The following is a 27359-nucleotide window of genomic DNA, read 5'->3' as shown; positions in this document are numbered from 1 at the left end:
TGAAATATTTAAACTTTGAACAGCTGAAAGAGGTTCGATCGACGATCTTCAGAATATCAGACTGAAGCCGCGAGGTGAGGTGATGGCAGATCAGGAGAGACGTTCTTCTCTGATCAGCAAATTAAATAATATTCGGCATCTTGGCCCTATTGTCCGTAGGATTTCCGATTCTTGTATGATAAAATGATCTTCGGCTTATAGGCCTAATATTCATTAGCGTACTCTCTGGACTGCATGTGGAATGGAATGTGCTGTTACACTTAGTCAGATCGTTTGAGTTGTTGAATGGTTCAATGATGAACTTTCAACATTAAAAAATATTACGAAAAACACTCACAATATCCAAAAACATAATGAAAATACGGCAAATGCCGACATCTAAAACGTTGTACAGCATAGCGTTATTTTCGCATGTGGGCGCTAAACGCGTAGGCTTGAACGTTTCATTATCACTTAACAATATGGGTAGCCGCGTTATCATCTGATGCTGAGAACGTCACCGAACCGTCACCATCGTCGTGCATCACGTGTGGCGCATCATTGGCTATTCTGATTGACACATTTGCTTCGTATTGGCCCTTTGCTTTTTTCGCTTCCTAACATTAATACTTCTTGTCGCATATCTTTACAGGTGCTGGTTCGGACGTTCGGAGTGGGTTGTGAACTAGCTTAGTGTATTTCGAAACGGTGACAGCTGTGCTTGAAGTTGAGTGTGTTCTGATGCGTTCCTTTGTTTCGTGTGTTGTGTAAGGTGCAGTGTGTGTTCCACCGTGCGGAAGTGTGTGGTTCTGTCCTGCGAATATTGAGCACCCATAAATCACCATGAAGAACAGAAAGTTTGGCCTGGCCGGTGGTGGCAATGAGATGGACTTCCTCACGGTACCGACCAAGATCACGCCGGTCAAGCAGGTGCTGGCGGAGTTGCAGAGCGACGACGAGGAGCCCGGTCTCGGCTACACGCATACGCTGGTAAGTACACACGGCGCCTGTGCATATATGCCTTTCCAATGTACCAACGGTAATGAATCGGTTGGTTTGGTCCCGGGGCTAAATATACTAGCAGACAGATTGCTGGAGCAGCTTCTTTTAACTTTGCCGTAAATAAACCCTGCGCCCTGGTTGCTGCTAAGTGGCACGACATGGCGCACACGTTTGTGTAAACCCTTTTGCTTCCCTCCCGTTGCATTGCTGTGCGACAGTAAGTTTGGATAATCAAACAAACAAAAGTCAAACACACAATGACGCCCAGAACTGTCGTGGATGCGAAGGTTTCACGTTTTGCAATTCGGTTGTATCACGTCAGGTGGCAAGTGCGAGGAATTAATAATGCACCAATAATACAACCTGTCGAACGGATTGAGTTTGTGCAAACCTTGCCGCGAGCATTGGCGTTATGTTTGGCCATTATTTTAGTAATGCTAGCTTTCTATATGACCATGCATTTAAAGTAGCGAAAAATCCTTGAGGAGCCGTTTGGAAGGAACTTGGATGAATCGAAATAAGATTTTTAAGGTTAGCATGCCTTCAGCATATTGATTTTTCATAATTTTATTTATAATTGTAACAATATTCATTCGGAACTCTCCCTTCACCATCTCCCCCTTATCATGACGTCATTTTTATCAAAACAAAGTTTTAATGCAGCAATCGTGGACTAGCCTAAACAATAACAAGGGACACTTGCAATCTATTGCTTCCACTTATTGTGATAAGCCTTATCATCATGTGTTTATTTTTTGCTGCTTTGCCAAAAGCGTTCAAAAATTATGCTGTTGTACGCAATGTACATGATGGTGATGATGATGATGGTGATGATGAATGGATCAACAAGCAGATCTTATCTATTGAGAGCGACGGTTCATTGTTTTAGTATCCGGTAGCATCAACAAACGTCAGTAAATGAAGAATTTTGTATGTTTGCACACGTGGCGCTGCAAATGGTGTGTGCAGACACAGTAGACTTTTCTTTGTCCTAGACTAATGAGTAGATTATCTCTAATGTTCCGTTTTCGATCGTGGAAATTGGTAATGCCTTTTAACTTATACTAGATTTATCTGGTGTGTTAAATATTGTTAGCGCATTATTTATTTACAAGTTTATTCGATATATTCTGTTAACTTGTTTTTTGCAATGGCAATGACTCATAATACACATCGTCAAGTTAGTCCCACCACATACGCAGTGCTACAAAGTTTTTTTTTACAAATAGCCCTTATTTTACATCAAGCTTCCGCATGTTTTGAAACAAATATGATGGTGTGTGTCTGACAACAGTTATCCAAACCAAAACTGGACCGTATTTGGTTTAAAATTCATTGCAATGGTTAGAACTATTTATAAAACAGTAAAATTGGTGTAAAATAAAAAAACACACCCCTTGAAGTTGCCAAACAAAAATCAACATCTCATAAAAAGAAGGATTTTGAGAACTTAAGTTGCATTGAAGAAACTAAAGACAAGGGTTAACAAGAAAATACTATTTTAATAAAATTTGTTTTAAGTTATACGATAATGGACATTTGACTTTGGAAAAATGATTAGAATCATCTGACTCCTCTGCCAAAACAAAGAACAATATGTTTAACGTACCACCTCTTTACTTCCATCACAAACTTTCCCAAATACCGATACCGTCGTGTTTTTGTTCCATGGTCACCACTTTAAATTGGGCACTCCGAAGAACCACCCGTAAGGTCGCACGTTACGTTAGACCTTTCCAATGGTACTGGACCTTTCGGTGGTGATGAACCGTAACCAGAACCAGTAACTCAACACTCACCACGCTATCGGGCGATCGGAAAGCCCCTGACCGTGAGCTACACCCTTGATAAGAACTCACCTTAACTGATTTCCGGCTCTGCAGGGCGGTTGATGCTAAGATCAAAACCCAATTTCGAGATAGCACCCGAAACCCCCCCATGCGGTATCGAAAGGCTTTTACCGGTCGAGTGCCGATTTTATCAACGACGAAAACATTTATATCTTTCGATTTCGAAGAAGTCCCACAAAAAAGGGCCTCGAAAATATCAGCAGAACATTGATTTTTGCACAGCCCTTCAGTTACTAGCAGTCATTTTCAGACGCTGGGGGTCGTTTGTTTTAAGGCCCTTTCACGCCTGGTGCAACTGCATTTTTTTTTGGTTGGTGCGAAAAGGTTAAGAAAAACGCGATGAAAATTGACGGAAAAGCCCCGTTTAATCCATGTCGGCCCAATCGCTACACTACGGCACTGTTGCAGGAAGTCGGTTACCAGGGCAAAGGCGACGGTGAGGACAGCAATGAAAATACGGTAAGAACACGCGGAGGCACGAGTATTTACGGTCCCAAAACGGAAAGCGCGGTGGAAGGTGTGGTACGCGACGCGTTTAAATGCTAATCGGTCAGGAATGTACATATGCGTTGCATGCGTGCACGTGACTGTTGCACACTCGCCTCACCGCGGCTGTGGCGCACGCGCCAATCCGGCCATCGATGCGCAAAACCGGGCAGCGTAGGTTGACGGGACGCACCACGTTGCCACTACCGCTTGAGTTGGAACCGGTTCCACCGCAATCAATGAGTTGCAACGCCGAACGGCCCCTAGCTGGGGCAAGGGTTTGTGGGAGGTGGCCGTGTTTACGCGTATGGGTGGGCAACGTTGCAGCGACCGAGAATTGACAGCGACACTCTGTGCGGCGCGTTCGGTTAGTGGTTCCGGTAGGCCTCGGTTTTGCAGTGGCCTTGACGTTGACCTCAATGATGCAAGCGCATCCAAGCGCGGTGACACGCAATCGCAACGGATTGTTCAGTGACAGTGTGATTAGTGCACGGTTGCAGTTCGCGATGGTGTGACGTTTCATTAGACCGATTATGCCCTGTGACTGATCATGGACATCGTAGAATATAATGTTTATGACACTTTTCCGGTACTCTATCCTATATTAGTTGCGGAGCGAAAATACTCAACCAAGACACATTTTTTATTACAATTTTATTTTGTTGAGCATCATTTGAATATTCCCTTTAAATGAACAATAAAATAGGACAAACGCTACCGTGCGGTAGTTTTATACATTCCAAGAATGTTTATCGCAGTAAGCGCTCACCAAAATAAAGCCCACAAATCTACTCTAATTATAGCAATAAAAGTATTACCGTTCCATAGCATGATATTCTCTTTCCCTTATCGTACTGTCCTCGACCCAATGGGCGGCACGTATCTTTATAGAGCATAGAGGGAAGTTTATATGTTCTATCACCTCTATGGACCATGGGAGACGCGGCTTCTAGTCACATTGAAGCTTCGGGAGTTCATCGACACCTCCAGTTTCTCACCTTTCTGTCCAAATTTTTAATGGGTCCGTCGGATTAGCGATGGGATTATATTTTATCAAACTCGATCAGTAATCCGTACCAGCGTCGTTTGGCTGTTGCTAGCGCTATATTGAGCACCTAGCACCAGCGGATGCAGATAAAAATATTGGGAAAAATAAAAGAAAATCCAGTTTCGCTGCAACGCGTACACGCGGAAGCTAATCAGCCAAACAATTGGATGTTGCTCGCTAACGATAATAAAGCGACACACCAAAACAACTCACTCATTGGAAGCATTTTAATTTATATGCCCTTGATTAATACCAGATGGAGGTTTGCGTTTTGGCACACATTCCTTCCGAGACGTTTTGCACCGACAGCAACATTCCGCCAACTGGTTGGACGTATTATTGCAAAAACCCGGGTGCCAAACAGCACAAAATGTAAACCGATGCCAAAATGTGTTTTCAATAGTTCGGCGGCGATTTGTATCTTTTGCATGCAACGCAACAAACAAAAACAAAAAAACGACAAACGGTGATATGGACGTATTGTGAATGGCATCGATTTCCCACCCAAAACCGGCGAAGCAACAGTTTGTTGATGGATCCAAACGTTGAACCCGACCTAGGTCAAGCTGCATTAAACAGCTCGATGGATGTATGGCGCATGAAAGGGAAATTTATACACTTGCCGGGCGCGTCGAATGATGTGAGTGATGGCTGATGAACTAACATCCATTTTTTAGCAGCTGTAAAAATAGATGGTTAGGGTTCATTCTACGTTTGCAGAATGCGAATGGAATTTTAATTAAAAAGGAAACAATTTCCACTTTATGCCATCGGTCATTTCTGGCACAACCAACTGTTGTATAATTTAAATACAATTTTTTATCATTAAATTAAAGTTCATTCTTTTGATGATTCTTTCACAAATGGATATTCTTTGGCAATTTTTATTTCCGACTCGTTAACAGTCATAAAGTAATGCTTTTATAATGTTACCTACACAATGAAATTGTGTGAATTAATGTGTCTAAGGTGCTGTTAGGACCTTCAACATTTTGAAATAAATGGTTATAAAGCGATTAGAAGCCTTTTTTCGATTATTCATATTTACAATTTTATAATGCGAACGGGTCGTAGATAAATTCCTCGTTTAGTTATCGAACAAGGTCACTCAAGAACGTTGTAGTGCCTCACTCTTGTTGTGATCCATTTTTTCTACATTTTAATTAGAATCTTTGTAATTGCTTATGCACTTCCAATATTTTGTTGTATGCGATCTTTGAGGTCTAATTTCTCATGCGACTCCACCATCGGTTGGGAAGAAAACAGTGCCGACCTTCACATTCTTCGGACAATTTCAGCGAGATATGCTACTGTTGACAAAAGCTTTTAATGATCGTAACGATCGCAACACTATCTCGCACCGGCGGTCCATCGAATGTGGTCAATGACGTAATTAGCGAACACGTTCTTACCCGTGGCACAGGTAACGCTAGTTCGACCGTTAATTAAAACGTTCCGCTTTCAAATATTGAATCTTCGATAAGAGAGAACCGATGTTTTCGCCGATGTTGTTTTTTATTTCCTTCGTTTGTACAAACGTAAAAGATGCTCCGGAAGTCTATAAAAGAACATTGCTCCGGATTGCTTTCACGACTAGTGGTGCTGTTACTACTGCTGCTGTGCATTTTTGCTGTCCAATCACAGCCGCATCGGGGCCGACTGGTACGGAGCAAAATGGTTCGCACGGAAACCCTCAAGAAGGAACGCACCAGACGGCCACATCCGCTACTATGGGACACCCAGTACGCTACGGTCGAGGTAACTACTGCATTTGGACAGCTCGCTTTCCGAATACAACCGACACACTCGGACATGGGTAGGGTAATTTTGAAATTCTCGTAAAAAGTTCCGGCAAACACCTCCAGGTTAGCACCACCACCAGCTGACCACTGACTCATGGCAAAACACGCCGACGGACGGTTCGTCCTCTTCCCGGACGGCGCTTCGCACTGCAACACAGGCGGAGCACTAATTTTCCCATTAAAATCCATCAATTTAAATATTTCACTGTGCTATCGTGCAATGCACCGACGACGGCGATGCAAAACGAGCGAAGAAAGCCAGAACTCCCGCGCTGCGATAATGTTGCCCGGGAGAGGAGGAACAAGATTTCTAGTCTGCAGATCTGATCAGTTCCAGGGCGATCTTTGTCTGATCGAGACGTGTTGCCAGTGGTTCGCTGTGGTCCGAGTTGGCGGTGCTTTGTGGGAAGTGACAAAGAAAGCAGTTGCTTCCGTTAAGTGAACATCACTCTCCACTCGGAGATGCCTTTCAGTGTCCAGCGTTTCAGTTTGTGCTGTGCGAAGGAAGGTCTAAGCTGACATCAGTTAGATACGCGGGGCTGTCGTGTTTATTAGCAGTGAATCAGTTCAGGGCAGTGCGTTCGATTATCGATCGGAACACGAAGATCAAAACATTTGAAGGAGGTGAACGTGTGGCATCAAGATTCGCTAATGTTTCATCCCTCTGTATCCCTCTCCCACTGGATGGTTTGACCTAATTCGTGCTCTCCAGCGTTTGAAGACAGTACTTCGCTACCGAACAACGTCATACAGTGTGTTAAGCGTCTTGTTAAGCCAATCGCCGGTCAGTTCTGCCTTAGCTGATATTCACCGACCACTCGGATCGTTGCTAGAGACACGAATTGAGCTCTAAATTGTATCAAATTAAATAAGTTCCTGCTATTATTCGCGCTGGCCGGGTGTGTTAGATACGTGTTGTGTATTCCGGTCTGCGCCGGAGATCGTCATTCGACGACCCGCCTGCGACTGACAACTTCGTGCAGGGCCAACCTCTAAAACTTACACCTCACCTGGAACACAAAGCCTTCAATAATAGCCGATCCAGGATAGAAAGAGCTACTTACAGCTTGTGTGAAGTGTAAAAGTCGGCTGAAAAGGGCACAATGTGGCGCAAATCTGGCACCGATCGTGCGGGAAAGATGCGTGACCGTGCGGGACATCGTGCGTCCAGCGGAGGTTTGGAACGGCTGCGATCAAACAGTACCGATTACACCGAACGGATCTTTCACGACGAAGAGTTTGGCGAGGAAAATGTGGAGCTGGTCGACGAAGAATGGGCGAGCTTCGAGCGTGTGCTAAGGTAAATGGGCATGCTTTTTAGCGTTGGGAAAGCAATGTGAGGTTAACCGGTGCGGCAACGTGTCTCTCTGTATCTTTCGGCAACGTTTGGCAGGGAATTTCGGGAGCGCCGGCTGCTGAAGGCGTCGATGGATAATATGCCGCGGCAGAAGAAATCCTCGCGCAAACGGCGCGCCCAAGCGTTCTATCCGATGCCGATGCCCAGCATGAGCGATACCGTCGATCAGGACAGTAGCTCGGTCAGCAGCAGCGATGAGGCGTACGAAACGGACGAGGATGGATACATACGCACGCTCGTAAGCGCAGGCCCTAGCCACGCACGCCATATTGTTCCTGTTTCGCATGTGCACGTGCACGAGATAAAGATGTCCGCATGTCGATGCTTGTTTACTACGTGCATGAAAATAGTCGCTGTTTGTAACGACCGGGACCGGGTATCGCCGGGCAATGATTCGATTGTCGATGCGATAATGATGGGATATTAGCGCCGGTAATGGGAATCGTGTGTACCGGCGGCAGGTGAAGTTGAGTGTGGACAACAGTGGACACGTTAGTTTTAGATTTTTCTGAGTCAACCTCCATGGAGTTCAGTTGTAAACATCTGTCTCTTGCGGGAAGTATAACGGTTCAGACGGAGGTCAGACTAAACATTTGGAACGACACTTTGGACATACCGCTTCTGGTTCTTCAAGACATCCAGTAAGTCTTGCCTGAATGGTCTGAATGGCACAACTATCACTACAGCTCGCTCAGATCTCAGGAACTCAGGAAGATTTCAGCTGAAACTCTCAGTAATCTGAGAGGATTATCGCTTCCGGAATATCTGAACACCGTAAAAACTTGTGACATTAACGATTGCACAAAGCCATTACAAATTTGTCTCTATTCTGTGGCTAATTTTTGAACAAATTGTCGCGAATTCAGCTTCCTCATTTTGCGTACGAAGTCCCCATCTTTTGGCCACCGTCACTGCCCATAAATCAAACGTTCTTCTGCCATTAGTTTCTCTCGCCAGCACAAGCTGGCATACCAACAACAAAAAAACCCTCTCTTATTCACCGATCAGCTGTGTGCGAACCGTCGAAAGGCCGGCTTCCTATGCGCCAAGATGCATGCTTGAGAATTGATGAATCGTAATAATGCTCACGCCTTCCCTCATTCACCCGACAAACCCCGCTTCAACAGACAGACTGCACCTGGTGCAACCGGTGGCGATAGATGATTGATAGATTCGGTCGGTGGAATAAATGACGTGCCACACACAAACACAACTCGGGCGGTGGGGGGTGGGTCGCGACTCGGTGCATAAATCGGTCTACAAAATGGCAGGAAGTAGTAAACACTGTTCGCTCTCCCACCCCCCAACCCAACCCCCTTTGTAAAAGAGCAGGGCACGATCGCCCTCTTCTTTCTCCAGGGCTTCATTATATTGCCATTTATTTTGCAAACGGTGTACGACGGTCGGTATTGATGGGGCATAACGACCCGGGGTAGCTACACCAGCACACGGTTAATTAAATTACCGTCCGAAGTAGCACCGTACATCACGATCGTTTATCGATCGGTAGTGGGTGAAGCGACTAGAAGCTTTTTTTTTTGTGTTTGGAGTTTTTTAAATTTTAAATAATTTTTGGAGTTTTAATGAACATAAGTTTTCCATTTAATTTGTTTTCCTACACCCAATGGTAATTTAGGTCGCACTAGAATTATCTTGCACGAGTGCGACTCTCAAAATGCCAAACACACCTCAGCGGGCATCTTTTTCCTTCTTCGCAAATCGTGCAAAAGGATGACGTCTGGTGCTACAAGCTAATCGCCCGTGCGGGGAAAAACCGCGGGAAAAACGATTCAAACGATCCATCGCCATCGACCGGCGTCATCATCATCGGCGCTACTCATTCAGACAATGGGGCAGCGCGTCGTTTGAGACACCGTCGTCGTCGTCGTCGTCCCTCGCCACACGTGAGTGACAGTGAACTTGGCGATTTTTCATTTTTCAACCCCCCCAACCCCCATGATGGGGATGGTCAGTGGGAATGGCGAGTTCCGTGTCCTTCACTCCCCAAAAAATCGTTCAAAGAAACAAATGACCACCGCACACACACACACACTCAGTAGCTGGTGGTAGCCGATGTGTTGGTTATGTTGCCGCTCGGCGCGTTAGTGTGGATGTATTGTGATTAAGTACAGTACCGATCCCGGTTGTCGGTGCGGTTGTCGGGAAAATTCAAAACCATTTTCCGGCCCTTTCAGTCGGGTCGCGAATGTCATTTCGGGCTGCTGTTGTGACAGTTTGTGCTCGCGGTTCGATCCTCCCCGGGGTGATCCCGACCGAGATCCCGTGGTTATTGTCCACTGGTGCAGTGCAATAGGTGTCCAATATTGTAGTGCGAGAAGTTATCGAAACAAATAGAGAAGTTTGACGAATAAAGCAGTGAAAGCGGTGGTTTAAACAAACCGATGCAGAGGCGACATGAGTGCGATCGAAACGTTGTGATCACAGTGCCAGAAGGTAATGGTGTGATGTGGTGTGTCTGTGTGGTGCGCGAAGATTCATTTTTATCTTACAAAAAGCTCAAGCACCGTGATTTATACATCACCCCAATTTTATCGGGTTCAATAGCACCGTGTGAAAATACGCACAACCCCCGCGCATCACGACCCTTGTTCGGGGGCGTTGTGGCCGAATGTTTAACCCCCTTTAACTGTACGTGAACTTGATCTTGATGGGCAGAACCAGTGGGGTTTTGCCCTTACCCAATTCGACATCACTAATTTTCAAATCCCTGTGAAGGTCGTTAAGATTTGGTGAGATATTTAAACTACGACAGCACGGAAAGATTGCCACAAGAACAAGAAACCCATCTGATGGTGCTTTCATCTGGGACACACTGTACGTTGCGACGCAGTGCAGAAAAAGTGTATGTCGCTCTTAAAAATAACCCCCATCGGTCTACGGTGGGCCAACAACACAATAAACAGTTCGGGACGGATTGTGAACGATCAGAGTTGGTTTTTTTTTCGCAACTACACCGCAGAACGCTTCGCCGAACGTACGGCGGCCAGATGGTCGGTGGAACCCATTCCCACCGTACAGTGATCTACACACGATGATCACGCGATTTTTCGTTTGTCTACCTTCCGATTGTTCTGAGCAACCTGTGGAAAACGGTGTCCTCTGGCTGCCAAATTCACACATCGAAAGCGAAAGCATCCGTGCCGTGCAGTGAACGATCGCGATCGTTCCGACCCTTCCAAGCATCTTCGATGATGACGAAGATCAACGGTGTTGGTGATGCTATTTACTCGTAGAATTGAGTTGTTTGGTGGCGATTTGTTTCCTTTTCTTAGTTCGACAGTTTTGGCAGCAACATTTACCACCCCACCAGTAGTGTGTTCATTTTGCCAAGTGTATTTTTTTTTGGCATCATCGATGACGACAATCGTATCCTTTCGAGCTTGGATGTAGCTTCCGGTGTGGTGACAAATAGCACGTGAATCGGTGATCGGAACGAAACCAGCGTGGGCAGCAAAACGTGAATGAGAAGTTGTACAATTTTTCCAAGCAAAAAATAAGAGTTCCCCTTTAGGCAAACACCCAAAAGCTCTCCTTGATTTTCTCCTCCATATTCTGACGAACGGTGTGTCGTGAAAGTGTATCTCCTTCTAGTGGCAGCAAATTTACCTTCCATCTGCGACAAAAAAGCGACCCCTTCCCTCCACTGAAGAGAAGATAGTATTATGTGAGTTCGATTGTGTGCCGCAATGTTGTTGCGCTTGTGGATGATCTGCAGTAGTTAGAATCTCAACTTCATCAACTCTGTTGTTCTGTGCAGTCTTTGCGTAGTTTAAAATTGCTGCAAATTGCGTGTACAGCACTGTAATTTTTTCGTTTGTTTCAAATCGTCTTTCTAACTTCTAATCCAAGCTCTTCTTAGCAAGCGATAGCTCACGTGACCCAACAGACTGCAAGCTATAATTGCACGAGTAATCTTGTGCTCCAACTGTAACCCTTAAAGCATTCTATGTAGTATTCTAATACTTGTGCGCTGTGTATATGAAAATCTGTGTATTAATCTTATGCAGCTTGTATTTAGCGGTTTTGTTGAAGTATTTAATTATAAATTCCATTATTGATGCTATCGGAAGTCGTATTGCTATGCAAATGCGGCATAAATGGTTTGCTATTTATGGGCATTGTCGTATCAATTTATGATGGTATTGTTTGTTGGTATCGAGGGCGTAAAATACAACTACCCCGTGTGGTGAGAGATTTGTTTTCGAAAATCCCTTCATGCTGAGCGCTCGTCTAGCTCACGGATATACGCAAAGACAATGCATTCGTGTCGCCGCAGGGTCGCAACGGGAAATGAGTTACAACACACAACCCGGGGATGCACCAGACAATAGGATCACCATTTTGCAGTTCATGCTCAGGAAGCAACGAACGAATGTGTTTGCGTGTCCAATGGTGGTGTTTTACAATGTTTTCGTATTTTTAGTACTATTACATTAGTTTTAAGATCAGAGAACTGGGTCGCAACGGCCTTGGTTGTTTTGTCACGGTCTCGGATTACACCACAGAGCCAGAGGTTCGTTGCGGCTCATTTCGCGACACGTCGTCACCCTGTCGGAATACGGTCCGGCTCAAGGTGCGAATATGAATCATGAATTAGATTTCGATTGCCAAATTGTAGAAATCCCCCCCACACATAATGTTTCTGCCCGGTTTTTCTAGAAATGTGATCCACAAACTCGTCTTGAGCTCGGAACTCGGTTTTATCGTACGGATAGAGCCACTCTTTCACTGTAGTTAGACCGCTCGCTGGGGGCTTCTCAGCATCGTTAGCCGCTAGGCCGCCAATGCATATCCCGATAGAGGATGAGTATGTGCGAGATTTTTCATTCGAACCAGAAATCATTCTACGTCGCAAGGATTCGCTAGACATTCAGCGTGAGAAGTATCACCGGAAGCGCTTGAACAGCCGTCGGAAGCGGATGAAGCAGAACGCGCTGCAGGTGTTGGCAAAGTCGTCGCCAGTCCTCCCACCCGATCAGCATCGTCCAACGGAACCGACGGACAATGGTGGTGCTGGTGAGGTACTGGATGGGACGAAAAGTGGTAGCAATAGTGAGACTAGTGCATGTATGCCGATCAGCATGTCCAACGCCACATTGATCGATGTATCGTCGTCCGCGGCCTGTCCGCCGGGCAGCGGGCTGGACGGTCTCGATCCTGCGGATAAGGATGAAATCCGACGTAGTATCGTTGACATCGAGATAGAAGAGTTTTACTACGTAAGTGCGCAGGCACAGGGACGGACAGACGAAGATATTAGACATACCACACGTACCCACAGTCAGACATCCTCAGCAATCCTTAAAGTTCTTTAGTTTATATCTGTTGCTTTGATCGCGCTTTTATTCCCAGAGTTTCTCAGATGAGTTTCTCCAATAATTAGTTTAATTTTGGCGACTTCATCACCAAGAATTATGCATAGCGACGGCATAGTAATTTCGGTGTGAAAACACCACAAAACATGAGACCATTCTCGTGCTTCTTCAATGTTATCCATCGTGCCCAAAAGGCACATGAACCAAAGTAACCTTGCGATGGGAAACCTTCGACGTTATTTTGCATGTTCGTTCGGTTGATGTTTTAAATGCTTTCCGACATATGTTTGTTGTTTCTGTCTCAAACAATCATCATCAGTAGTAAGCAATATGCCGATGTGTCTGTGTGTTTTCCATTCCGGTTTTCATTGACAACCAGAGTCAGCCTGCACAAAAAAAACGGTTCAGTTGTCTATGCGTGTTGCTTGTACACAAATCACATTTCCCGCTTCCGCCGTTGATCATCTGCGCACGAAGATAAGATTTGGTTTTAAATAGCTTTGGTACCGTGTTTGTTTCTGTTTCATTTAGGCGTTTAGGGGTTTTTTTTAATGTGTGGTGTGGTTTTTATTACCTTCTGAGTAAAACGACATGGAGGCGCATTGTCAGCTAGACTTGTTTAAAAACAGTTCAAACTATCAGAAAGCATTGTTTCGTGTAGTAATTTTCAATCTGTTGTAACTTTACATAAATGTGCAGCAATGTTTTCATTAATGTAAATATGTTTAATTGCTCATATGTTTATCTTTATTACTTATTGAACTATTCACAGTTGTATATATCATAAGTTTTCACATATCTTAAGCATGCATTTTTGGACTTTCTTGTTTCGATTTTCATATTTTACCATTGATTTCTTTGCTCTCAAGGATATTTGGTCTAGGTCATTCGTTATTAATAACAAACTATCCATTCAAGGCTCTTCCTATTCCACATCTTCCACCCAGCGCTACACAACAACCGAGGTTCAAGTGCAGTGTAACAATTAATTATTGTTGGATTGTATTTTGTTCCTACGTGTGTCGCTAGACATTCATTCGATGACATTTCTCTCGCGTGTGGTGGACATCGCTTTGCGCGATTACGACACCGCAATATGCCCTGGGAGCTGTGTAATGTTTGTCTGGTTTTCGCTACTACTTGTGCACAGCTCACCATCATCCCGATGATGATGATGTTGCTCTTTAACGCTATTCTTAGCTACGCAACAAATTTGTTATGTTTGTATCAACTCCCAGACAATAGTTATTGTTGTGAGGTGAGCGGGTGGCAAAGAGACGACCACAGTCATCAGTCATATTTTTATTTGGACTAGGTTTTTCTGCAGAAAAGGTGTGGGAGTGGGACCCATAAGTGCGTACAACATATTTTTGTCATTTATAATTATCGTTTCAGCATACATTCTTACATAAGGCTTTTTTGTAATAATTTTCTACGAACTGTCGTTCTGCTGCTAGCTGCTCGAGGATTTTTGTTGCATGTGTTTTATTTTAAAGTATCTCAATGTGTTATTCCACATCCATGCATCGTTGCATGAGTTGCATGTGCATCGTAATCGATTGCGAGTATCTTCCCACCCGCTGATGCTTCTTCCACATTTCCCATTTCGCAGATGTATGGTCGGTACACGAAGGACCTAGGAGAATACGCCAAAGATGAAGCGCGAAGACTCAGGCTTCTTGAACGACGAAGAAAAAAAGATGATAAAGCAAGAAACAAGGTAATCGCGAACCAATTGCTGGACTTTTAAATCCTTTCATCTCCAATTACTTCCACAACATTCCCTTCTCCCATTCCGTTCGGCAACGGTGCTGTATGATGAGCCACGTTTCAAAAATTATAAAACAACTAGATGGAAATCGTTGCAGGAACTGTTGGATGTGCGAGACAACAAGTTCTTCAAGGCCGCCTCCTGGCTGTGGCGCAACACATTCGCCCGGCTGGGCGAAGACTGGGTGTTTCTCGCACTGTTGGGCATCATCATGGCGATGCTATCCTACGTGATGGATAAGGGCATCTCGATGTGCACAAATTGTAAGTAAACAGGGCGATGAATCCTCAATAAAAAATGCATTAAACGATAACTTTCTTGATCGACTTGCCGCAGCACGCGTCTGGCTGTACCGGGATCTCACCAACCATCCGGTGGCACAGTATCTTGCGTGGGTATCGCTGCCAGTGTGTCTGATCCTGTTTTCGGCCGGTTTCGTCCATCTGGTCGCACCGCAGAGCATCGGTTCCGGCATACCGGAGATGAAAACGATCCTGCGCGGCGTCGCGCTGAAGGAGTACCTCACGTTCAAGACGCTGGTCGCGAAGGTGATCGGTCTCACGGCGACGCTCGGCAGCGGAATGCCGCTCGGCAAGGAAGGTCCCTTTGTACATATAGCTAGTATAGTATCGCAGCTGCTTAGTAAGATCATCACATCATTCCAATCGATCTACGAAAACGAATCGCGCAACACGGAAATGTTGGCCGCGGCCTGTGCGGTCGGTGTCGGGGCCTGCTTTGCGGCCCCGATCGGGGGCGTACTGTTCAGCATCGAGGTAACGACGACGTACTTTGCGGTGCGCAACTACTGGCGCGGTTTCTTTGCCGCCGTCTGCGGTGCCACCGTGTTCCGGCTGCTGGCGGTCTGGTTCCAGAAGGCGGACACCGTGACCGCCATGTTTTCGACCAACTTCACGTCCGATTTTCCCTTCGATCCGCAGGAGCTGTTCGTGTTTGCGCTGATCGGGTAAGTTCGTTTGGGACGTTGCGTTGGAAGATGCCTCATTTTGTGGTCTCTTTAACTTCCACAGACTCATCTGTGGCTTAGGCGGTGCCTTGTACGTATGGGTGCACCGGAAGTACGTACTGTTTATGCGCTCGAACAAAAAGATGAACAAATTCCTACAGAAAAAGTAAGCATCAGGTTGGGGAGATGACATGGATTACTAACACTTACACTCGGTCGGATTATTTCAGCCGTTTTCTGTATCCCGGCATTGTGGCGCTCATTGTGGCCACCCTTTCATTTCCGCTCGGCTTCGGTAAGTACATTGCCGGCGAGCTGAGCACACACGACCAGGTTCATCAGCTGTTCTCCAACTTTACCTGGACGAAGCACGAGCTCACCGTTGAGCAGGCGGCCGTCGTATCGAACTGGCGCACACCCGAGACGAACGTGTTTGTTAACCTGATTATTTATTTGCTGTACACGGTAGGATTTACTGCGAGAAGAGGTCACAAAAACTTGCCTCCCAATTTTACTTTACGACTAAATGTCGCTTCATTCTTGCAGTTCTTCTTGTCGATCATTGCCTCAACCATTCCCGTGCCGTCCGGTATGTTCATACCAGTGTTCAAAATTGGCGCCGCATTTGGGCGCATCGTCGGCGAATCGATGCACCTTTGGTTCCCGCATGGCGTCCGGTACGGGGGCATGCTGGCACCGATCATTCCCGGTGGCTACTCGGTGGTTGGGGCGGCCGCCTTCTCCGGTGCCGTCACGCACACCGTGTCCGTCGGTGTGATCGTGTTCGAGATGACGGGCCAAATAACGCACATCGTGCCGGTCATGATCGCTGCGCTGATCTCAAACGCCGTCGCTGCGCTGCTGCAACCGTCCATGTACGATAGTATCATTCTCATCAAAAAGCTACCGTACCTGCCGGATCTGCTGCCGTCCGGTTCGGGCATGTACAACATTTACGTGGAGGACTTTATGGTGCGCGACGTGCGCTACATCTGGAAGGGAATCTCGTACCAGCAGCTGAAGGAAATCCTGAAAGCCAACAAGAGCCTCCGGAGCCTGCCGATCGTCGACAGCCCGGACAACAAGGTGCTGCTCGGTAGCGTGCAGCGCTACGAGCTGATCAAGATGATCGACAAACATATCGGGCGCGAGAAACGGCTCGAGGTGGCCGCCAAGCTGATGAAGGAAGCGGAGGAGAAGGCCCGGGAGGAGCAGGAGCGCCAGAAGCGTGAAGCGGCGGAAGCACTGAAAACGCGCCGTCCATCACGGTTCGAGGTTGTGCCAGCGCCGGACATTTTGAAGCTCCGCGAGCGGGCCAACAACGAAATGCTACCGCCGCAGGCGCGCCGCGAATCCAACGCCTCCGTTACGGGCGGACCGGTGTTCGGTGGTACGCAGCCGAAAAAATCCATCCTCAAGAAAACGAACTCGTTCACGCTGAAGGGCTTCAGTCCGCTGTCGCCGCACAGCCCAGTGCACACGCCGTACACGACGATCACCGGGACCGAGAGCCGCATTCGGTCGGCGTTCGACATCATCTTCCGCAAGTCGGCCACGCTGCAGGACGTGACGCCCGATCCGGAAGTTGGGTCGATCGGTACGCCGAGCATCGTCGGATCGGAGGTGGCTCCACTAACGCCCGGCATCTCGAAGAAGGTGCAACTGCCACGGGAGCGCGTTATCGATCTGACGCCCGAGGATCAGAAGGCTTGGGAGATGGAAGAGATGGCGAAGGCGATCGATGTCGATCATCTTCACATCGATCCGGCCCCGTTCCAGCTCGTCGAGCGTACATCCATCCTGAAGGTCCACTCGCTATTCTCGATGGTGGGCATCAACCACGCCTACGTCACCAACGTCGGTCGTCTGGTTGGTGTGGTGGCTTTGAAGGAGGTAAGTAGTATCTTCGAGTCGCTTACATGGAGGACGTCTAATGTCTTGCATTATCGTTAACTTACAGCTGCGAACAGCGATTGAGAGCGTCAACAATGGAACACTGACGCCCGAGTCGGTGAAAGCCAAACAGGAGGAAGAAGCTCGGGCACTTGCCCAAAAAGGTAACACACCATTGAGGAATGAGTTCTTCGGAACAACACAGTAATCTGTCCATGTTCATTTGCAGAAACCGACAACAATAACGGCATTTCGGCGGAAGATCCACTCCTCCCGAAGAGACCCGGCGACACGTTTAGTGACAAAAAAGTAAATAACACAATCACCTCGATGGACTCGGCACTGTCCAACTCGGACAACTGTTCGGACATTGAGCTAGATAACATTAACATTAGTCACGGTGATACTTCGACCACTAATGGGACCACCACCAAGCCTCACACCAACAACCATTCCAGCCAACAGCAGTAGTGGTTGATGGGGCGACGATGGTGGCTAAAGCATTGTACATTTAGCAACAGCTGAAAACAGCCCTTTCGCCGTGTTGATGGGATGGGGGTGTCAATAAGGGGGTGTCATGTTGTTCACAGCGCACAGAGTGCAAGCCATCAACTACCAACTCGTGCAACCATCTCAGGGCACCAGCAACAGAAAGAGACACTACGATCACAATATACACAGATGCACACACCACGCCACTACCAAATACTGGAAATTGGATCTCATAATGCCACGCGAATTATCGCAAAACAACACCGACAACAACCAACCAACACCTTTGCGTCATAGCAATCCACTATAAGCACCAGGTTTGTGAGCAAAATGTCTCATGTGTCGTGTTTGCCTTTGCACTGCATTGTTTCATTCGCATTAATTGCATGATGCTGCTACAAGAGTTCAGAATGTTGTTTAGCATGTTGTGCGACTGATTAGAATCAATCACTTTGGGAAGACAGGAAGGCCAAATAGGGGGTTTCCGCAATGAACTCGTCGTTTGCCGTTTTTATGAGAGTTAATGTACCAACTAGCTTCTTCACCATTTTAAAGACCATCAGCATGAACTATGAACGAGTTCTGGTGATCGCAACACGAAACATTGCGTCTAACTTCTGAGAATTTAAGAATCCTCTCGCTTGTGCTCTTTCACACTTGCGTATTATTCATTAAAAATCTTCAAATAGTTAATAATTTCTTTCTTTCTCCATTTTCTAGGGCCGAAATTAATGTTGCACGACGCTAAAGATTGGAACTCCCAAGCAAGGACGGCCACGTGCTCCGAACCAGTCCATCTAACCGACCTGTAGAATGATGCCGGAAATGCGCGCATAGATTTCTTTTCAATGTGATTGTACTTTAAGTGATATATGACTTTTTCCAACGTCCTTTGATTATAAAATAATCGAACATCGAACAGCGCGCTTTGCGGCAAACGGACATGGTCTTTCCGGTGAGCTGGTACAAACAACTGAGACAGCAGGCTGCGCAGCTGCAAGTGGCATTGGTCGTAGTGATTTTAGTGCCAAATTCTTTTTTAAAAAACAAACCCCCGCACACTAAACAGTTCTCTAACAGGAAACGTGTGTTTTACGCTTTGTGTCACAGACCGAACACAAGTCCGTTTCCCGTTGCTTTGCTTTAAGTTTTGTGCCTAATTGTTTCGTAATTTTAAAATGCAAAAGTAAATTATTTTACCAACCACTCCGTTCGAAGAACTGACCGAAACCGATGGCAAGAAATGTGGTACACCTAGGAGGGGACCGCCAGTGGTGTATCGGAATCGGAAATTCTCCTGCCGTGTTGTGAAAGATTCTAGTTTTATCCTAGTAACGTAAGCGAAAGTGAGAGAGAAATGTTGTATAAAGCAGAACAAAATAAAAGACACAAAAAGGGTTTAGTAACGAAGCAATGATTTCTGTTTCACGTTTGTTTATCGAGACTCTTTAGCACCGTTTGTAGCACAACAAACACAAACAGAACAACAAATGTAACAGTATTAACAAAACAAAATCCACTTATACTAAGAAGTAGCTAGCTGGAAACAAGATAACGATTTCCCGCATGTGGGTAATGGTGGCATTAACAGGTTCCCCTGGGAAAAGCGGGGTGTGTATGCTGTAGAGCCTGAACAGACTCATGCACTCCTAGTACACACCGTTTATGTTGGAATTCATTGGATTGCTGTTGGTACGGGGTTGTATGCGACGGCGAGGATTTCCACTGGTGGTGATCTTCTCCGCTTCAAGACGGCCCGAAAGGAAGACGGCCAAACGTTCCTAAAATGAAGGATAAAATTTATAATTTTATTCCCTTTCGCAACGGTGGACAAACAGCTAAAGATGTTTTAATCACACAAAATTCAATGGTCCACACAATGGCAACTAGCAACAGCTGGATGAACATTTGGGATGGTAATTTTGTAACGCCCACTTACCACTTTCAACAAAAGCCAATGGATAAAATCGTGCCGATCAATGTTAGCCAGCGATAGCTGACCATGCTGAGGGCGAAAAGCATGAGAAGGCGAAGTGAAATTTGACGACCAATCAGAAGATGATAGCAAATTTGGCAAACAATTTAGAGGCTAACGAGTCCACTGGATATGAGACACACTTTCCACAACTAGCCCTTTCCGCTACCTACCAATGCCAGGTTCGTTTGATTCTGCAGATCGTCGTAGGTGTGTTGAATTCGGTGCACTAGCCCACTCGCTTCCGACAGTGTTGCAGCCTTCGCCTTCTCCAGATGGACCGTCTTCATTAGCTGCTCGGTTGCGAACAGGAAGTGGTGCACAATTTCGCGCGTCTGCGCACGGACCGCTTTCGGGACACGTGTCACCGCACCGGTGACGAAGTTGATCAGATGCACCACCTTGCGGGCAGATTCGCGGGTCAACAGTACGGCCAGCTGTTCGAGTGTGCGGGGACGGGCCTGGTTTTCTGGCTCATCTTTGCTAAGGTAACGCCACAGCTCAACGGCTTTCTGCATCGCTTCCCGGGGATTGGTAGCAATAAGTTCGGCTGCGTACGCAACCACGTGCACCGCCTCGGTACTTTGCTTCTTCAGTGCGCTCAGCTCCTGGCGCGTACGAAACGTGAGACGGCGCTTCAGCTTACGGGACAGCTGCTGGCCGCGGTGGAACGTTTGTACCACATGCATCTGGTTGGAATCGTCCGCCTGTGCTCCAGCACTGCATGCTGCGCAGGAAAACCGGGAAAAAGAGTCGAATAAAGAAGTGAACACAATTAATAATCAAGAAATACCCAACAATATCCAGATAAACAATACACGAACGCAATACTAAAGACTGCCAACTTTCGTCGCAATAACCACATCACAGAACAGCTTGAAAACAATCATAAAAGCAAAACAAAATGTTTAACAATCCAAAAACTCTCAATACCAACCGATACCAGTGTTGCTTTTGGCCAGCGCCTTTCGAACATTACGTTTGGGCGCACAATCAGCATGCAATGATTGGTGGCGTGCAGTCCTATCATGCCGTTTGGGGTCGTGCAGGTCACCGGAATCGGATGATAGTCGTGCTGGTCGGTACGTGCCTGCATAAGCGATACCGGCTGATAACCGACAACAGATTTATATTGTATGGCTACGCGCATGTGTTAAGTGTGTGCGTGTTTGTGTCATCGCCCATCGCCCTTCATTCCATCCCTTACTTACAGTCCGGTTGATCCTGCGGTTCCGTCGGCAGGTATCGCTCAACATATTTGTCGCAAACGACCAACGCTCCATCGATACGGCCAGCGGCATAGTTGGAAACACGGGATTCCAACACAGCGTGGCCCAAGTTTTTCATCGAATTTGCCCTCGACAGGACCGGTTTCATCAGATGATCGGACATGTACTCCTTCGTGTTCCAAAACATCTGCCAGAGAAGGGTAGCAGGCGGAATGGTTGTTATTAAATCGATCAGCGAACATTCGGAGTCGATCGAGAAACGATCACTCCTGCTCTCTATGAACCGTACCATCTCCGGCGGCAGATACATCGAAGGTACCTTCTGCTCCACCAGATCGAGGCTTTTGCACATGATACTGTCCAGCTGGTGCAGCGGGCCCTGGATCATCTTTGTCGCCGGACGCAACGAATCGATCAGCGCGTACGTCAGTGATTCGGCCGTCTCGAAGCCCCAGGTCAACAGGCCGTTGCTTGTTTTCACCCGTTCATACACGCTGCCGGCCGTTTTGATGCCGGTCTCGACAACCGGGATGCTGCTGAAGCGTGACAGTGACTCCATCTGTGGCAGACCGGAGTGTTGCCGCTTCAGCTGACGGTGTACTGAAACGATGAATTTGACCGACAGTAAGAAAACCGTACTGCGTATCACCACCATCACGGTGCGAACACGTGCAGTCGCTCGTCACACCACTCCACCGATACTAACCCATCTCGTACGCGGAGGCTGTACGTTGACAGATCGTTCCGACACCAAACAATGCAACCGATGCGCCACGCACGCACTTATCCAATTAACCCACCGAGGGGCACTACGATTGTGTCGGATCGCGCTGATATCGAGCGGCGATCGGAACTAGCGTCACCACCTTGATGCGTCGAATTTTTCAACCGTTTTCCACAAACGCTCGGCAACGACTGACGATCCTAAAACGTTGCACGGCAGTGATCATCCATTATCGCAACGGGCCTCCAGAAGCAACAGGCATTAATTAAATTGATAAGACATGTGTCTCAGGCGGCGAATGCACACGGATGTGGTAGATTGGGCTAGCCGCGGTTCCGGAACGATTATATGAGATTAACTGAAGTCGGCTATCTGGCCGTGTGAATCAGTCTCTCCCAGCCATACGGTACCGAGTGGATCCTCTGGTCCAAAGTGCAAAGGGATGATCCTCGCCGTAAATGATCGGTTGATAAAAAACGTTGCCCCATTGGACTTGCTCAGCGTTATTGGAAAGCAGTGGTGAGGCGAAGAATGTTTGTTACCGGAGATTGTCTGGTATACTAGTGTCTTTCGTAGATAGTCCATGACCGATGGGAAAATGAGAGTGTTCAACAATATTTGACCATGCTACGAAAAGGTCACTCGTGAAAGCAAATCAACCGTATTCCTGTAGAATTCCCGCCACTTGCTAGATTATAGACTACGTGAACTTCTGTTGTTACAACGTATTTTGTTGTTGTTGGCAGTACGAAGTCATGCATAGCTGGTTGATTGTGCTGATGACTAGCCAACTGTAGGCACTCCATTGATCATGTGATAGGTTAGGTTACGAGTTCAGCGAAAAAGTTACGGAGACAAAACAACGTAGACGAATTTATTCTTTATTACAACCTCAGTTCTACTGATAATGGAAGTATCTTTATTAGAATTGGCGAGAGTTTGCATATTTCATCTGATTATACATGCGATAAAATATAATCATTTTTGTTTTTGATGGAGTTTTAAAATAATAAGAGCGGAACATAACGATACGTAATACAGAGGATAACACTGGTCCAAAAATTGAACTAAACACGTGATTGAATCAGATTGCTATAAAATAACGACTTTTATAGCGTTTGAAATTATAGCAAGTTTGATTTTCTCTTTCAACCACACGAGAGAGTATTGAACGCTATATCGTAAACCCGTTCCAGCACGGACTGTCAGCTGTGTTTGGCATATTGCGTCAAACAGTGTTATTGGTCGATCGGTACGAAAAATCCGCATCCGGACACACGGAAAACAAAAATGTACGGCGGAAAAACTCCCCAGGAATTGCTTTCGGGTTCGTTCACGAAGACCTGGCTACACGACAAGTGGGCCCCGTTGGTGGGCGGTGCGTTTGGATTCATTGGCGCCTGCTACGTGAATTATGGCACCGGTCGTCCAGCTCTAAGCGGTAATGTGTACACAAAGTTTACGGTGGTTGTGATGTAACGTTCCGATAGTGGGTCGAGTCTCTAATCTCCCGGTTGGCATTTGTCCTTCCACAGGTATTCAGAAGCATATTGCAGCCATGCTAGCGGTCGGTGCTGCGGCCACCATGGTTGAAAAGTGGCGTACCGCTTACTTTGCCGAGAAAGATGCCACCTTCCGCCACTACATCGAATTGCATCCGGAAGATTTCCCTACGCCTGGTTAGTAGCAGCTGTGGAGCATAGCTCATGATAAAAGCATCTGTATTAACTCTATAAATCACTCTCTTTCTTGATTTTAGAACGCAAAAAGTTCGCCGATGTGCTAGAGTACTGGCAACCGATCCGTTAGGTTTACTTTCTCGTTGCATTGACCCACAATCAATGGAATGGTTTTGCTGGTGACTAGTGTGTAGCGTGGATGTAAATAAAAAAGCCCAAAAATCACTACCCAAACCGTTTTCGTCTGTTGCCAATTTTGTTTTCCGGGGCATAATTGGAGTCGACCGATGGTGGGTACTAGTGAACAAATCCATACCCCAAAAACTCCAACTTCATCAAGAGAGATGGAAAGGAAAAATCAGCAAACCATTTGATTTTTCGATTTGCCACATCGTTGGTAAGTACCATTAACGAATCGTATTTGTCGACCGCCACGATCCCGGGGTGCGTAAAAGAAAATGATTGTCCTAATTGCTCAAGAGCTAAATTACAGCCAACGTTTGATTGGTGGCCTCATTGGCACCGGGGTCATCAGCCGAACGCGTAGCGTGGGGTCGTAGCTCACCCGACCTGTATTCCGCACCCATCCTATCCAACCCCCAATTCTGAGCACCCGATTCCTTCACACACTTTCCAGCATCGTTCCAAATTCAACGATCCGAAACAAATCGTAACGACGATCATAAACGAGATCGTTAACACCGAACTTGATAGCATCTTTTTGTTTCTTGTTTTGCAACACGGAGTGCTTTCTTTCGTCGAAAGTCAAGAGCAACGATATGAGCGCGGAGCGAAACAGCGAAACTGGAGACGGGCGCGATCTTCTGCTGTGACGAAGATTACATCTCCGATCTCTTCTTTGCCTCTATGTTCGTCTAGCGCAAAGGGAGGACGACGCGTAAAGTTCTAGTTCTGTTGTGCGTATGCGAACGCACAATATCTACGCATCACGTTTTAGCGGAAGGTGTGTTTTTAAATCTTCTTTTCGCCTCTTGTCCGTGGTTACGATCAAAGATCTTTAGCGGGGGAGATATCGGGGGTGTGCGTATTCTCCCAGTTCTTCTTCTTAATAAATTCTCCAGCACGACCGCAATTTGCTCTGGACCGCGATGTACACATGATTAGTTCCAGCTGAAACAGGAACGCCACCCCGGGTTTGGCAGACGACGCTCGTAGGTTGATGAACTCGCGCATCGCGGATAGAAGCAACACGCGAAAGATTACTGACCGCGGCTCGCGGGTACTCAGGAACCAGTCCTTTCGCGTACAGATGGTACTATTTTCCTTTGGGCGCAGTTCCACACCGGAAGACCGGGCAGGGTGGTGACCGACGAAGGGCAAAAAAAAGCCCAACAATTGAGGTTACACATGAAACGTACGTACCCACCACGACGGGCTGGAATTGAAATTTAAAACCCCCATCGCTTGCGTTTAAAGACCCACCACTCATCGCGCTCATCATAAACGACCCGCCTTTTATACGGCGTGGAGTGAAACCATCCTCCGCTCAAAGACTGCTGTTAACAACTGCTAGACTATGGTATGCTTTCCTGTGCGCGGATTAAATCGGGCTTCTTGGTAAATGTACATCTTAAAGGCAAAGCCATCACTACCGCTGAAATAGGGCTGCTGTACCGGGATCATAAACCGAACTCAAGAGACTTCGTGGTTTTTTGTATGGTGGTACATTAAAGGCAGTGATTTTATATGACTGCCGTAGATAGTAAAGAGTTGTGGGCAGCATGACTCGTGATGCTTTGCAACGAGAGGGAGCCGTTGGTGTCTGGTTGGGATTATTGTAAGCTAGAGAAAGATGGCAGCGTTGTTCAAGGTGAACTGCATTCTGCAATAAAACGTTAAAAATAACCTTCTGCAATACGATTGCAGTAAGGACAGAGCATCTGGTGCTAGCAGTTCTATTATATGACCTTGTATTTGCACCTTCTAATTATTGAAGAGAATTATCTCATTAACATTATTACCATTTATCGTTTGGTTTTATACGACTAGATTTAATTACTCAAAAACTAATTTCATCGTTCGGGTGGGAGATGGCAAATTGCCTTACGCACCGTGTTAAATCTTACCCGCAAGTACATCGAGCAGCACCACGAATAGCTCCGAACGAACTGCATGCACATGCAACGGGTAATGTTTAAAATTAGCTACTCCCCGGTAATATCGCTAGAGTGCAAAGGCCAATTCCCCGGGGCACGATTTATTGCGCCATTTTTGAAGCATTCCGTTCCAGAAGTTCCTCGGCGTAGGGTAAGTGCAACGCATAGTTTGCTCGCTTTCGTTCCGTCGTCTCGTGTCCATATGCAGCACCGCACAATTCCACGATCGTTCATCAACCGAAATCACGTCCATCAGGGCCACTAGCCAAGGGAAGGCATTTTCACTGATTTACTGCTGCAACGCACTGTTATGTTGCACCGCCAAAAAACAGGCCGATTTCTGCGGAATCCGATTGAAAGGAATGCTCGTATTTATAGAACATTATTGCAGAACAACGAAAGGTTGTTTTTTGGCATTACTGTCGGGACAATTTATTCGAACATTTATGACCCAACGTTATAAATCTTTCTCTAAACAGAACACTTTTACGACTATACTCTACGTTATCAAAAAAGTTTTAGCCTTCACAGCTTGACGCCATGTTTGTTTTGATAGAATTTAATATATTTAAAATAAAGACAACACTTTAATAATATTTTTGTAACATTAAAATTTCTTCAAAAAGTGATAAAAGGACAACTTCCGTCTTCAAACGGAGAGCTGTGTGTAAAGCAATTGAGAAATCGATCGTCTTGATTAAACTGTTCGCATCCCTGATCTCTCTTTAGTTGTCCATTAACCAGAATAATGCAGTTTATTAAAATTATTTTTAAAATATGGAATAAAACTTAAAGACAAAGTTTAAAAAATTGTTCCATGATAGTCCATTAAAATCATAAATTTTAGAACTTAATATCATAATAATTACCCTCCAAGCAAGATATCAAACCAATTGCTTAGTGTCCGAGTTTCTATTTGAGACACTGTACGTCCAACGTATTGCACGGGATGCAAATTTTGTGAACACCTTGTCAGACAATTCACCACTGGATGAACTTCTTAGTGGCATTTGAAATTCAACACCGGTTCAAACTCGTGCACCTAATCCTTGTCGTCCACGGTCGACGATAGCATCGGGCGTATCATTAGCAAAACCCGTTAACTACCCGAAACGATACGGATCAAATTACGCGCGAATCTACATAAAAGCCTTCGGAAGCACAGCCTCTTTCACGCATGGCGTGCCCACATTGATGGATACGCTTGTTGACACATGCACTTGCACTTCCCCTTGCCAGTGCGGAATCCTGGCACCCTGGCACGACAGCCTGTGGCTTGTGATCGCGAATTCGCCATCGTATATCCACAGCCGCTGCCTGTGGGCACGATAATTCCTTAATTTATGACATTGGCCTCACGCCGTCATAATTCACGCGCAGGAAAGCGCATTCCATTCGCCGCCATCAGCGCCAGATCGTCGATTGCACAACATGCCGGCCGGGGTGTTAGGACGACGGTTCCATTATTCATGATCGGAATGGGGGTTTTCGTGGTTTGTACTGGCTGGCTGGTTCAAAGCCACGGGTTTCATGGTGTGCTGCTTGCAATTGCACTTGCACCCATGTACCCTACCCAGCCATACGCTGCGAACGCGCACAATCAAGCATGGAATGTTAAGCGAAGGAGTGTACAGTACTTCACTTACGGCCCA

The 27359-nt window shown here is 46.3% G+C and overlaps 3 protein-coding genes across 11 annotated transcripts; 2 read left to right on the top strand and 1 right to left on the bottom strand.

Moving 5' to 3' along the window:
* The first annotated feature begins 710 nt into the window (after positions 1-710).
* On the top strand, positions 711-19398 carry LOC128301306 (chloride channel protein 2). 5 transcript variants are annotated; one of them, XM_053037720.1, is made up of 10 exons: positions 711-969; positions 14473-14580; positions 14729-14894; positions 14968-15598; positions 15663-15764; positions 15829-16063; positions 16145-17491; positions 17559-17655; positions 17721-18300; positions 18704-19398. In XM_053037720.1, exons 1-9 carry the CDS (start codon positions 823-825, stop codon positions 17960-17962), a joined length of 3075 nt encoding a protein of 1024 aa, XP_052893680.1. In that variant the 5' UTR covers positions 711-822; the 3' UTR covers positions 17963-18300; positions 18704-19398. The 5 variants fall into 5 exon arrangements, with proteins under 5 accessions (XP_052893680.1, XP_052893707.1, XP_052893689.1 ...); XM_053037747.1 differs by having other exon boundaries at positions 851-969; positions 14713-14894; XM_053037729.1 differs by lacking the exon at positions 711-969 and adding an exon at positions 7567-7762 and having other exon boundaries at positions 17721-17800.
* Positions 19381-21978, bottom strand: LOC128301333 (lipid storage droplets surface-binding protein 1). 5 transcript variants are annotated; one of them, XM_053037768.1, is made up of 7 exons: positions 21894-21978; positions 21477-21787; positions 21170-21374; positions 20896-21066; positions 20132-20685; positions 19923-19988; positions 19381-19764 (listed from the first exon to the last, which is right to left on the bottom strand). In XM_053037768.1, exons 1-7 carry the CDS (start codon positions 21895-21897, stop codon positions 19633-19635), a joined length of 1443 nt encoding a protein of 480 aa, XP_052893728.1. In that variant the 5' UTR covers positions 21898-21978; the 3' UTR covers positions 19381-19632. The 5 variants fall into 5 exon arrangements, with proteins under 5 accessions (XP_052893728.1, XP_052893720.1, XP_052893736.1 ...); XM_053037760.1 differs by lacking the exon at positions 21894-21978 and having other exon boundaries at positions 21477-21878; XM_053037776.1 differs by lacking the exons at positions 19923-19988; positions 21894-21978 and having other exon boundaries at positions 21477-21878.
* Positions 21979-23150: 1172 nt separating this feature from the next.
* LOC128298199 (NADH dehydrogenase [ubiquinone] 1 subunit C2) lies at positions 23151-23837 on the top strand. Its single transcript, XM_053033945.1, has 3 exons — positions 23151-23352; positions 23447-23590; positions 23671-23837. Exons 1-3 carry the CDS (start codon positions 23202-23204, stop codon positions 23718-23720), a joined length of 345 nt encoding a protein of 114 aa, XP_052889905.1. The 5' UTR covers positions 23151-23201; the 3' UTR covers positions 23721-23837.
* The last annotated feature ends 3522 nt before the right edge of the window (positions 23838-27359 follow it).

This window comes from Anopheles moucheti, chromosome 2 (assembly GCF_943734755.1).
Source record: "Anopheles moucheti chromosome 2, idAnoMoucSN_F20_07, whole genome shotgun sequence".
NCBI classification, from domain to species: Eukaryota; Metazoa; Arthropoda; class Insecta; order Diptera; family Culicidae; genus Anopheles; species Anopheles moucheti.
This window is presented reverse-complemented; position numbering and strand designations above follow the sequence as displayed.

Coding starts and splice junctions, on each gene's coding strand:
- LOC128301333 (XM_053037760.1), bottom strand. CDS start 21,842: ATGGTGGTGATACGCAGTACGGTTTTCTTACTGTCGGTCAAATTCATC. Junction 20,686..20,895: donor CAAAAGCAACACTGGTATCG/GTTGGTATTGAG, acceptor TTTCCTGCGCAG/CATGCAGTGCTGGAGCACAG. Junction 19,989..20,131: donor ATCAAACGAACCTGGCATTG/GTAGGTAGCGGA, acceptor TTTCGCCCTCAG/CATGGTCAGCTATCGCTGGC.
- LOC128301306 (XM_053037711.1), top strand. CDS start 12,330: ATGCATATCCCGATAGAGGATGAGTATGTGCGAGATTTTTCATTCGAA. Junction 14,581..14,728: donor ATGATAAAGCAAGAAACAAG/GTAATCGCGAAC, acceptor AAATCGTTGCAG/GAACTGTTGGATGTGCGAGA. Junction 14,895..14,967: donor CATCTCGATGTGCACAAATT/GTAAGTAAACAG, acceptor GACTTGCCGCAG/CACGCGTCTGGCTGTACCGG.
- LOC128298199 (XM_053033945.1), top strand. CDS start 23,202: ATGTACGGCGGAAAAACTCCCCAGGAATTGCTTTCGGGTTCGTTCACG. Junction 23,353..23,446: donor CGGTCGTCCAGCTCTAAGCG/GTAATGTGTACA, acceptor GTCCTTCCACAG/GTATTCAGAAGCATATTGCA. Junction 23,591..23,670: donor GGAAGATTTCCCTACGCCTG/GTTAGTAGCAGC, acceptor TCTTGATTTTAG/AACGCAAAAAGTTCGCCGAT.